Consider the following 12,109-nt stretch of genomic DNA (forward strand, 5'->3'; position numbering starts at 1 on the left):
TATTTTAAAAAAATCTTGTAACCTTACTGTCCAGATAACCATTGTACATCCACTTTGTAGAAACATGCACATACTCACACAGCTCCAATTATTTTTGGAAGCATTATATAGGCTCAGATCTCAGGCTAAGCACTGCAGACATATAGGCAAAAAGGATCAGCACTTCAAGCACTTCATGACTTTTAGAAGTGCAATTATTTCTTCTTTTTTTTTAAGTGGGCATGCCAATGGAAAGAATAAAGACATCTTCAGGATAGATATACCTGTGTAGTGGATCACAAATCCAGTATTGCTGACTGAGGCATCACTCCGAAAGGCCAAGAAAAGGTTATTGCTGCTGCTCTCGATCCGCTCAGGCAACTGGGTGTCATAGAAACTCCCGATCAGGGGGCTGAGAGAACTGGGGCCATCGTAGATGTGCAAAAAGTCATATCCTGCTTCCAAGTTGAAACTGAAGAAGAAAGACAGAAACAGCATGGAATTGTATCATTACTCTTGGCCTATGCATTGGTAAACAGATTTACACCAGAGTTTAGGAATAATAATAATCATACTTTATTTATATACTGCCCTGTCTCCCCAAGAGCACAGGGCGGTTTCCAAAAACAGGGCAAAACATTCAATTGCCAAACGAAAAACCATACAACAAAATTAAACATTATAAAACATAAACATAAGTTGACTTTTATGGACTACAACTCTCGTAATTCTCCAACCAAGTATTCTCAACCCTGACATGGACGGCAATCCTCCTTTGGGGCTACATGATATAACTCTTCATATAAGATTTGCACACTGATTGTGTTATTCAAATGACTGTTGTGCTGTAGCATGCTGGGCCTGAAATAATGTCTGTTTACAGGACGTGCTCTCTGTATGCCCAACGGGACGCTGGGGTGCCTCAGCTGAAGGGCCCTTTAGATTTCCCAACACAAAGTTCTATTGAGGCTCAAGATAAGTTCAACAAAGTTCTTTATTTGGGCTTAAATCTTCAAACAAATGCATTAAACACTTCATAACCTTGGGAAACCGATAGCTTCCTCAATCTGCTATCAAGGGGCAGGCAACTGGTGGTAAACTGTTCCTTTCTTCCTTAGGGAAATCCTTTGACCCCTCCCTAGGCAATCTCTCTTTACCTTGCTGGCATGAGGCCCCTACTCCCGGCTCCAAGCTGCTCCAAGCCCGAGTGATCCCTTACCAGGCAAGGTTCCTGTAGATCTGCTAATCTGAAAGGTGTCCTTTAGTTTCTCCACAAAGGCTGTAGGAACTATTTCTTTACTCCCCAGCAGAGCTGTGGATCTATTTCTTTAACCCCCAGCAAAAGCTGGCTGTATTCCCGCCACAAAAGCTGTGAGAAGTGAAACCTTTGTGCAGGTGGGAGAGAGAGACCCACACGTCCTGCTGTTAGGCTCCAAAACAGTGAGACTGAACAAAATCCTCCTTTCCCTGCAAAACCCTGGGAAAAGGGTCGGGTCTAAAGATTCTAACGATGATTGCCAAGTTTTTGGCCCTATGACTGCAACCTGAGGGAAGCTACCTTATTGCAAAATGCATGGCTTAAATAGATTCATGTAAACTAGCAGTGCAAGAAAAGGAGGTTAAAATCACCTGACACTGCCGTGCCAGCACAACTGTGTTAGGTGGTAATGATATGCAACTGAATGCACAACTCATTTCCACCTGAATGCACAGCAACCCTGCCTCAAGTTCTACTTCCATAGCCATGCACTGAATGCAGATCTTCTTACTGGACAAAAGATTTTGGCTTCGTCTCTTGAAGGCAAATTCTGTTTTTAAAAAACCAAAAGGCATTGTTCAGAGCTGAAATCTTATGTATCCTTTCTCCCCCTCTCATTTACCTACCTACCTACCTATCTATTAGGGATCTGCGATCCTTAAAAAATAGTTCAAAAGTCATTGCAAAACTGGCGCTTCATTTGTAAACTGTTTGTAAAGTACACTTTGTGAAAATGTTGTTACTATAATGAGACTAACAAAATTTTGTAACGATTTTGTTACAGGAATTGCGCATAATGAAATTACTTTAATGGGAAAGTTTGATGTTAGCCCATCAATTTTCAGAATGTTTCACTTACGGTATTTTGGCAAATTTTCAAACTTTGTATAAAAAACTTTTTTCAACAATTTGAGATTTGGTTTGGTTATTTGGGGTGCTGATTCAGAAAATTGCACTGGATAGACCACATCAGCTCTAGTTTCTGATACAGAACATATGCCATCCAGTAGTCCCCCTCTGCTCGCTCAAAGAAAACCATATCTAATAATCTAGAGCAATGGACATTATTTTAAGTCTCGCGGCCTACAGGCTGGGAACCACTGGTCTACACTGACCATATAATGCAGTTGCAAACTACACTATATGGCAGTGTAGGTTGGCCTTAAGATGTCAAAAGATGGAAGCTCAAATGTATTGTCCATCAAGTCCACATTGGCACACTATTCTAGAAATGAACTAGCAGGATATGTCTGCAATGGCACCCAGCATCCCACATTCTGCATGATATTCTAGGGATAGAAAAGAAAGAACCTACATGTGAAACACCAAGGCGATAACGTAATCGGGAGAGACCGTCAGCTTCCAGTCACACTCCTTTCCTGGGGGGTAAGGCTCTGGGTAGTTTGGTGACAAGATCACCCCAGAAGGTCCCGTGAGGATCCCACCGCAAGGAGCTGAAAGAGAAGGAAAGCAAAGCTATTTATTTATTGACTTTGTTTTGATCCCACCTTTCTCCCAATACAGGAAATAGGCTGGCTCTAAACACAATAATAATAATAATAATAATAATAATAATAATAATAATAATCTATATATATATAAATGCTCTGTGCATAATGAGTGCCTTAAAAACAAAAGAAGCAATGAACAAAATCACACCAACTATGGCAACAAAACATCTCATAACACAAGGCGTGACCATCACTCCAAAAATTATGATTTTGTCATTTGGAATTTGTAGTTGCTGGGATTTATAGTTCACCTACAATCAAAGAGCATTCTGAACTCCATCAATGTTGGAATTGATTAACATGGGCATTGACCTTGAGTTTGTGAGTTGTAGTTCACCTACATCCAGAGAGCACTGTGGACTCAAACAATGATGGATCTGGACCAGACTTGGTACAAGCACTCAATACGCACAAATATGAACACAGATGGAGTTTGGAGGAAATAGACCTTGACATTTGGGAGTTGTAGTCACTGGGATTCACAGTTCACCTATAATCAAAGAGCATTCTGAACCCCACGAACGACAGAATTGGAGCAAACTTCCCACACACGACCCCCATGACCTACAGAAAATACTTAAGACCATCCAATCCAACTCCCTTCATCAGGGCAAGAAAACGTAATCAAAGTCCTCCTGACAGAGGCGGCCCTGGGTAATTTTCAATGGTAAGCAAACAGTATTTTGGCGCCCCCCCCCCTCCAACCAATCACTGATGCATATTTTCTGTTCATCATGGGAGTTCTGTATGCCATATTTGGTTCAATTCCATCATTGGTGAAGTTCAGAATGCTCTTTGATTGTAGTTGAACAATACATCCCAGTAACTACAACTCGCATATGTCAAAGTCTATTTCCCCCCAAGAGTGCCTCAAGAGCACCCCTGGGCAAAATCAACTATCCTGCAAATGCTTACTTTGCGTAATGGGTTGAGCCGCCCCTGCCTCCTGACTAAGAGCCATCAGCCATAGATATAGATAGATAGATAGATAGATAGACAGACAGACAGATAGGGAGTTGTAGTTGCTGGGATTTATAGTTAACCTATGACCAAATAGTATGATAGAATTGAACCAGCCAGGGCATACAGGACTTCCATGACCAACAGAAAACACTTGAAGGGTTTGGTGACCATTGGCCTTGAGTTTGGGAGTTGTAGTTCACCTACATCCAGAGACTACAATGGACTCAAACAATGATGGATCTGGACCAAACTTGGCACGAACACTCAGTATGCCCTAATATGAACACAGATGGAGTTTGGGGAAAATAGACCTTGACATTTGGGAGTTGTAGTTACTGGGATTTATAGTTCACCTACAATCAAAGAGTGTTCTGAACCCCACCAACGACAGAATTGGGCCAAACCTCCCACACAGAACCCCCATGACCAACAGAAAATATTCAAGGCCATCCAGTCCAACTCCTGTCACCAGGGCAAGAAAATGTAAACAAAACCTTCCTGACAAAGAACCATCCAGCCATAGATATAGATAGATAGGATTCACACACACACAAATATAGTATCATAGATTTGAAAGGGACCCCTAAAGAAGGACAATTATATGTTGCATGTTCCCGAGTAGGCAAACCAGACACTCTCCATATCTACACTGACAAAGAAACAGCAAGACCAAGGCCTTGAGACTTGAGGCTAGTCATTATCGAAGGTCTGATGAAACTACCAAGTGTTCAAATTCTTATGGAAGGAGGTGAGGGATGGGGCCAGCCTTATCTCCTTGGGAAGGGCATTCCAGAGGCAGGGGGCCACCACCGAGAATGCCCTCTCCCTCATCCCCACCAACCAGGCCTGCTCAAGAACCATCTCACTTATCACCACCCATAGAATGAATGCAGTTTGATACCACTTCAGCTGTCATGGTTCCATGCTATGAGATCCTGGGAGTTATAGTTTGGTTAGGCACCAGCATTATTTGGCAGAGACATCCAAAGACCTTGTAAAACTATAGCTCCCAGCGTTCCACAGCATTGGGCATGGCAGTTAAAACTGTGCCATACTGTGTGGTTGAATCATGGCTGGAATCACTGGGTTGCTGTGAGTTTTCTGGGCTGCATGACCTTGTTCCAGAAGCATTCTCTCCTGACGTTTCACCCACATCTATGGCAGGCATACTCAGAGGTTGAGGGGTCTGTAGGAAACTAGGCAAGTGGGGTTTATATATATCTGTGGAATGTCCAGGGTGGGAGAAAGAACTCTTGTCTTTTTGAGGTAGGTGTGAATGTTGCAATTGGCTGGTTTGGTTAGTGTTGAATAGTCTTGCAGCTTCCTGCCTAAGGTTGGAACTGGTCTTATATAGCAATTGTAGATTATAATTTATCTTTAAGAGTTGATGGCGATAAGTGAGATGGTTGTTGAGCAGGATTATAAGTCCTTATGGGTACATCTAAACTATAGAATTCATGCAGTTTGGCATGGATGTTGCCATTGACCAACTTGATTAGCATTGAATAGCCTTTCAGCTCCAAAGCCTGGCTGCTTCCTGCATAGGGAATCCTTTGTTGGGAGGTGTTAGCTGGCCCTGATTTTTCCTGTGTGGAATTCTCACATTTTCTGATCAGGGCCAGCTAACATCTCCCAACAAAGGATTCCCTATGCAGGAAGCAGCCAGGCTTTGGAACTGAAAGGCTATTCAATGCTAATCAAGTTGGCCAATGGCAACATCCATGCCAAACTGCATGAATTCTATAGTTTAGATGTACCCATAAGGACTTATAATCCTGCTCAACAACCATCTCACTTATCGCCATCAACTCTTAAAGATAAATTATAATCTACAATTGCTATATAAGACCAGTTACAACCTTAGAAAATGGCTTTATGGCTTTAATGCATTACCTAGCCCACTCAAGCGAGGGGTGAAGTGACCTCTGTGGAGGGCAGGAAGGTGGGCTGGTGAAAAGCAATTTGGAGAAATAGGTATTGTATGGGAGTGTGAATCACACCTCCTTTCCCTTATCTATTTCCCACTTTAAGTGGCTTCTCACTTATCTTGCCTTTGGGAACGGATGTTTGCCAAACTAGCGCCTGGTTATATAAATGTTCTCAGTAGGGTCTCTTTGACCATCGATTCTGAGAAGGTGGCGCATTATGAAACGGGTCACTCAGAAACAAAGAACTGCTGAAAGCAGAGATGGGGAGCGAGTGAGCAATTGCTTCCTGACTTACTTTTCAATCAGCTCCAGAAAGAAAGGAATCTAATTAATTTCCCTTGCTCGGGATTACATTTTCTAAATACGAATGAAGTGCAAAGGGACGACACAGACAGCTAACATTTAATTAGGCCATTAATTGAACATTTATGTCTCCGGTGTACTTGGCATGCCAATTGTTATACGCTGTGGATGGGCATGTGGGGTTGGATAAAATAGGGACAGGATTGTTATGGCCAAGAAAAGAGGGGGTAAAAAAGCCCCCCCCCCCCCCATTTTTACATTTTGAGGCGGTGGGGCAAGATTCAGTGGAGCTTTTTTGACTCCTGAGAAGGTCTGAAAATGATATTCTGTTGTTATGCAGCTGCATTACTTTTTCTTGGTCATTTAGAGGAAAATATACTATTGTGGTCAACTCAAAAGTAATAAGATAATAAAGAAAGCCAAGAACCTGCTTTAATTGAAGTCAATAATCGGAAACTTCTCAAAGCACAGCAGACAAAGAGTCAGTACAAGAAAACTGCACTCCAAACCAGAGCTGACAGCTGGCACAACAAAGCCTTACATGGGCAGTTCCTTAAGAAGATTAAAGGAAAGGTTGACAAGGAGAATACCTGATTATAGCTCATGAATGGAACCCTGAAGAAGGAGACAGAAGGCCTGATTCTTGCATCCCAGGAGCAAGTCATCAGAACCAATGCCATTAAGGCCAGGATTGAAAAATCAGCTGTGACCCAAAAGGCAGACTGTGCAAGCAAGCTGATAAAACCATGGATCATATCCTCAGCTGTTGCAAGAAAATCACACGGACTACGAACAAAGACACAACTCTGTGGCCCAGATGATTCACTGGAACTTATGTCACAAGTACCACCTGCCAGCAGTAAAGAATTGATGGGATCATAAACACGCAAAGGTCGTGGGAAATGAACATGCAAAAATACTGTGGGACTTTTGAATCCAGACTGACAAAGTTTTGGAACACAATACACAAAACATCATGATTGTGGAAAAGAAAAAAGTCTGGATTATTGATGTTGCCATACCAGGTGACAGTCGCATTGAGGAAAAACAAGAGGAAAAAAATCAGCTGCTATCAAGACCTCAAAATCGAACTGTAAAGGCTCTGGCATAAACCAGTACAGGTGGTCCCAGTGGTCATTGGCGCACTGGGTGCCATGCCAAAAGATCTCAGCCAGCATTTGGAAACAATAAACATCAACAAAATCGCGATCTGTCAACTGCAAAAGGCCACCTTACTTGGATCTGCACGCATCATTCGAAAATGCATCACACAGTCCTAGACTCTTGGGAAGTGTTCGACTTGTGATTTTGTGATACAAAATCCAGCATATAGATCTCGTTTGCTGTGACATACTGTGCTTTTGTGTCAGTAAAATAATAATAAAAAACGTTATAGTCCTGCCTTTCTCCCCATGGGGATTCAAAGCGGCTAACGGCTACTTCAAAGATAACCAGCTGAAGCCTAACTCTGCCAAGACACAAGTGTGTGCTTTCCACCTACGCAACCGTGAAGCCAACAGGAAATTGAAAGTCACCTGGGAAGGTCAAGAGCTTGAACATTGTTTCCATCCTAAATAGGATGGAAACCTTAGATCGAACACTAGCATATAGGAAACACTGCTTGAACACCAAGCACAAAGTAGCTGCACGCAATAACATCCTGAGGAAACATACTGGCAGCACATGGGGTGCAGACCAAAAATTAGTAAGAACCTCAGCCCTAGCCTTGTCTTACTCAACTGACGAGTATGCCTGCCCTGTTTGTCATAGGTCTGCCCATACAAAGCAGGTGAACATAGCATTGAATGAAACATGCAGAATAATCACAGGATGTCTTAAACCTACACCTGTTGATAAACTCTACAAGTTAGCTGGCATTGCCCCCCCCCCCCCAATGTGTGATGGGAAGTTGCTGCTAAATGTAAGAGAAATAAGGTTGAACATTGTGAAAGCCATCCACTACATGGCTACCAGCCTCCTCCCAGTAGACTCAAATAAAGGAAAAGCTTTATGAGAACTAACACTCATCTTGGCGTCCCCCCAGCCAAAGCAAAGGTATCCCTCTGGGCAGCTAAACCAGGAAATCCCAACTGGATGCCCCCACGAGGGGCAAGCACAAGAATGGGCAACTTGAATGTCCCTGAACAGGCTCAGAAGTGGAGTGGGCAGAACAAAAGACAACCTGGCAAAATGGCACTACCTAAAAGTATCCCACACCTTATGTGACTGTGGAGCAGAACAGACAACTCCACATCTGTATGCTTGTCCACTATGCCCTACCTCATGTACAGAGGAAGAATTGCTGGAGGCTACAGACAATGCCATTGCTGTTGCCCGTTTTTGGTCAAAAGATATTTAGCCACCTGCACTCCTTCTATTTTCATCGATTTTATACTCATTTATGCAATGCTTTTGATACAAAATAAATAAATGTTCCTTTTATTTGTTACATCACTTTTCAAAGGTAATATTGTTGCACCCTTGGTACCCCCCCCCCCCCCCCAAAAAGCGATCAGTTATCAGTAACAAAATTATTAGATTTTTTTTACTTCTGGTTCTTGTGTGGCTGTTTCTAGTACCCTGACAATTGTAGAGTCAAGAGAGTTGAGGTCTTGTACCTATGCAGGTCGGAGGATCCGGCTGCCAGAAAAACCGGTTCTCAATTTGCACGCAGCTGATCTTGGCTTCTCCTTGAAGGGCGTAACCGGGGTCGCACTGGAAAACGATGGAGTCACCTGCCTCCTTGCTGCCACCACTCCGACTCCCATTCTGTGGAACCCCTGGGTCGTTGCAAGAGGTGGCAGTGGACACTGGAAACAAAAGAAGAGACTGAGAAAATGAATTAAGACAAAATCATGTTGCGATGGTTTCACAAGGGGCTTGAACCCAGAAACTCATACTTGGGCTAAACCTAATGAGTTTGTAAAAAGGTTACTTTAATAATAATAATAATAATAATAATAATAATAATACTATTTTCAGAATCTGGTGGCGATGAAGTCACTTTGGGAGGTGAATTTACCCTGATAGCCTGAACTTCAAAGGAGCAGCCAAAGAGCTGAGCCCTAGCTCCAAATAGGTTCAGAATTTTGGATCGCGTATTCAAAGTTCATTCTAAAATCCAGAGTGGATTTACCGCCTCTGGTGATATGAGAGCAATCAAACACCACACCATGATTAAAGATCTGAGAGTGAAAGTGTTGTAAGTGACACAGAATGGAATTAGAAATTTAGCAGAAGAGACTGTAAAATTTATGCCTATGTGAAACCGTTACCAAAAAAACCCCACAACCTCATATTGAAGAGAATATACACATGTGAATCGCATCATCAGGATTCCAGCCAATATCTGCTTGCTAGCTGAATAAAAGGTGCAAGAGATACAAGATGAAGTATGCTTTGCACAGATCAGCCTCATGATGCATATCGGCATCCTCTCATGTTTACTTAATATAGTGAGACATCTGCATTTTGTTAGCATCCCGTATCAATCAGAAGTTTTCTGTACTTAAGTGCCTATGAGAAAGCACAACTTTTGTTGTAACTGTTGTGTGTCTTCAAGCGCCCCCGGTGGCGCAGTGGGTTAAGCCCATGTGCTGGCAGGACTGAAGACCGACAGGTCGCAGGTTCGAATCCGGGGAGAGGCGGATGAGCTCCAGCTCCTCATGTGGGGACATGAGAGAAGCTTCCAACAAGGATGATAAAACATCAAATCATCAGAGCGTCCCCTGGGCAACGTCCTTGCAGACAGCCAATTCTCTCACACCAGGTCACTCCTGACACGACAAAAAAAAAGTGACCCTACGGGTCTTCTGAGACCAAAAGTGTGCAACTCATCCAAGATCACTCCATGGGTTTTCATGACTGAACATGGATTCAAAACTTGGTTGTAGTTTATTTATTTATTTATTTATTTTTCAAACTTATATGCCGCCACTCCCCTAGGGCTCAGAGCGGCTTACAAAACAAACTGGAATCTAACACAAATTAAAACAAGAGATCAAAGGTCAAAAGCCTGTTGAAACAAATATGTCTTACAAGCCCTGCGGAAGGCTGATAAGTCCCACAAGGCACAAACTTCTGGTGGCAGAGTGTTCCAGAGAGATGGTGCCACTACTGTAAAGGTTCTGCATCTAGTTGCTGTTAGACGCAAGGTTTTAAAACTGGGAACTTCCAATAAATCTTGGTCCTCAGAACGGAGAGATCTCTGGGGTTGGTAGGGGGTGAGGCGGTCCCTTAGCTACATCGGCCCCAGACCATATAAGGCCTTAAAGGTAAGTACCATCACTTTAAAAGTGATCCGGTGCTCAATTGGCAACCAACGCAGCTGCAGTAAGATTGGTGTTATGTGGCATCTCATCGGGGCTCTCGCAAGAAGCCGAGCAGCTGCATTTTGTACCAACTTGAGCTTCCGGATTACCAGTAGAGGAAGGCCAATGTAGAGGGTGTTGCAGTAGTCCAGTCTTGAGATGACCGTGGCCTGGATCACCATAGCTAGGTCGTCCCTGGACAGGTAGGGGGCCAGCCGTCTAGCCTGCCGCAGATGAAAAAAGGCGGTTCTGCTAACAGCGGAGACCTGAGCCTCCATCGTCAGCAGAGGGTCCAAAAGGACTCCCAAACTCTTTACCAATGATGACGGGTGTAGCGCCTCGCCATCCAGGGTAGGCAGCTGGATATCCCCACTGCCCGGTTGACCCAACCATAGGATCTCCGTCTTTGCCGGATTTACCCTCAACCTGCTGGCACACAGCCATCCAGTAACGGCCTCGAGGCACTGATGGAAACAATTGGGTACAGAGTCTGGTTGGCCTTGCATCTTCAACATAAGCTGTGTCATCAGCGTACTGGTAACACTCAAGCCCAAAACCTCGAACTATCACACCATGTTGGCTTCCATAGTATCATTGCCACCCTGTTTTAGATCTCTGCTTGACTCTCACCAGACGATCCCCAGTCCTTCTTTAGACCTACCTGAAAACTGAATGGCAAATCCCTGTTTGCTGGTGAAAAAATCAGTGTTGAACTGGAGGACCACTGAGTTGAAGGTGCTGTGGATGTCACTGGGCAAGATGGAACCGCTGATTTCTTTCAGGAGAATCCCCTTCTCAACTGGGCCATCCCAGATCCGCAGAACGTCATGGAATTCTTCTGTGTGGAAAACCATGAAATGGAGCCTGTGTTGAAAGATGAGGAAAGAACAGACAATAAGGCTATTTCTACACAGCGAGCTCAACTTTCCATTTAAAGATGTGGTGGTCTCTCCCAAAGAATGCTGGGACAAGTGAGAGCCTTTGAACTCTCCCTAAAGAATTCTCATTCTTCACTATGAAACTGTTATTGGGGTTTCCGAGAGGAGAAAATCAGTACATCTGCATGACAGATATATATATATTCATTCTAATGTAATTTCATCAGTCCTAAGGAACCCTGAAATTCAAAATTAGTGGGGCACTGAGAAGAGAAGCATTGAGGATTCAACTAATTTAATTCTCTATCTTGAATGCCAGAGCCAGAGATGGAGATGGCAAAAACAAAAGAACGACCTGCTCACGCCATCAATGTTTAACATTTACACAAATGATCAGCCACTGACAGAAAAGACAGAAAGTTTCATCTATGCTGACAACTGTGCCATCACTGCTCAAGCAGGGAGCTTTGAAATAATTGAATAGAAGCTCTGATACCGAAAGAGAGACTCCCCCTTGGACACACAGAAGGCTGGGTGACTTGGGAGTGTCATGTATCATGTTCTGCAGTTGATGGTGGTTGGTGGTGGTAGGCCTAGCAGTTGGTGATGGAAGGGTTAATGTGGGTTTTAGTTCTAAAAGGTTGAGTAATCTGTAAGTAAGAGTTCATGGGTGAAAGCAATTAAGGGTGGAGGTATGCAAGAGACAGGTTGCAGCTGGGTGTTTCTCAATATAATGAGCTAGCCTTGGGACTGATCTTAGGGAGAAAAGGATTTGTCTTATTTTGGTGGTAGATGCTGCTGGTTTTTACCCCAGGTCTCTGTATTTTCAGTATCCAGACCTGTCTTTTGAACTCTTAGAACTCTGGAACTTTGAATCTCTGGACTGACTTTGGACTACGGTATAGACTCTTGATCCCTGGACATTGCTCACTGAACTAACTCTTTGACTACTGGACTGGACCCTTTGACTACAGTGTAG

At 43.4% G+C, this 12,109-nt stretch overlaps 1 protein-coding gene across 5 annotated transcripts in view; it reads right to left on the reverse strand.

Annotated features, from left to right (window-relative positions):
- Positions 1 to 12,109, reverse strand: part of CSMD2 (CUB and Sushi multiple domains 2) — a 984,984-nt gene that overhangs the window by 213,185 nt on the left and 759,690 nt on the right. For all 5 annotated transcript variants that reach the window (XM_067473669.1, XM_067473670.1, XM_060784605.2 and 2 more), the window contains 4 exons: positions 10,914 to 11,116; positions 8,561 to 8,752; positions 2,553 to 2,691; positions 264 to 451 (listed from right to left, as the gene is read on the reverse strand). In XM_067473669.1, coding sequence (XP_067329770.1) covers positions 264 to 451; positions 2,553 to 2,691; positions 8,561 to 8,752; positions 10,914 to 11,116 — 722 coding nt within the window. The remainder of the gene's footprint in view (positions 1 to 263; positions 452 to 2,552; positions 2,692 to 8,560; positions 8,753 to 10,913; positions 11,117 to 12,109) is intronic.

This window comes from Anolis sagrei, chromosome X, assembly GCF_037176765.1.
Source record: "Anolis sagrei isolate rAnoSag1 chromosome X, rAnoSag1.mat, whole genome shotgun sequence".
Lineage (NCBI taxonomy): Eukaryota > Metazoa > Chordata > Lepidosauria > Squamata > Dactyloidae > Anolis > Anolis sagrei.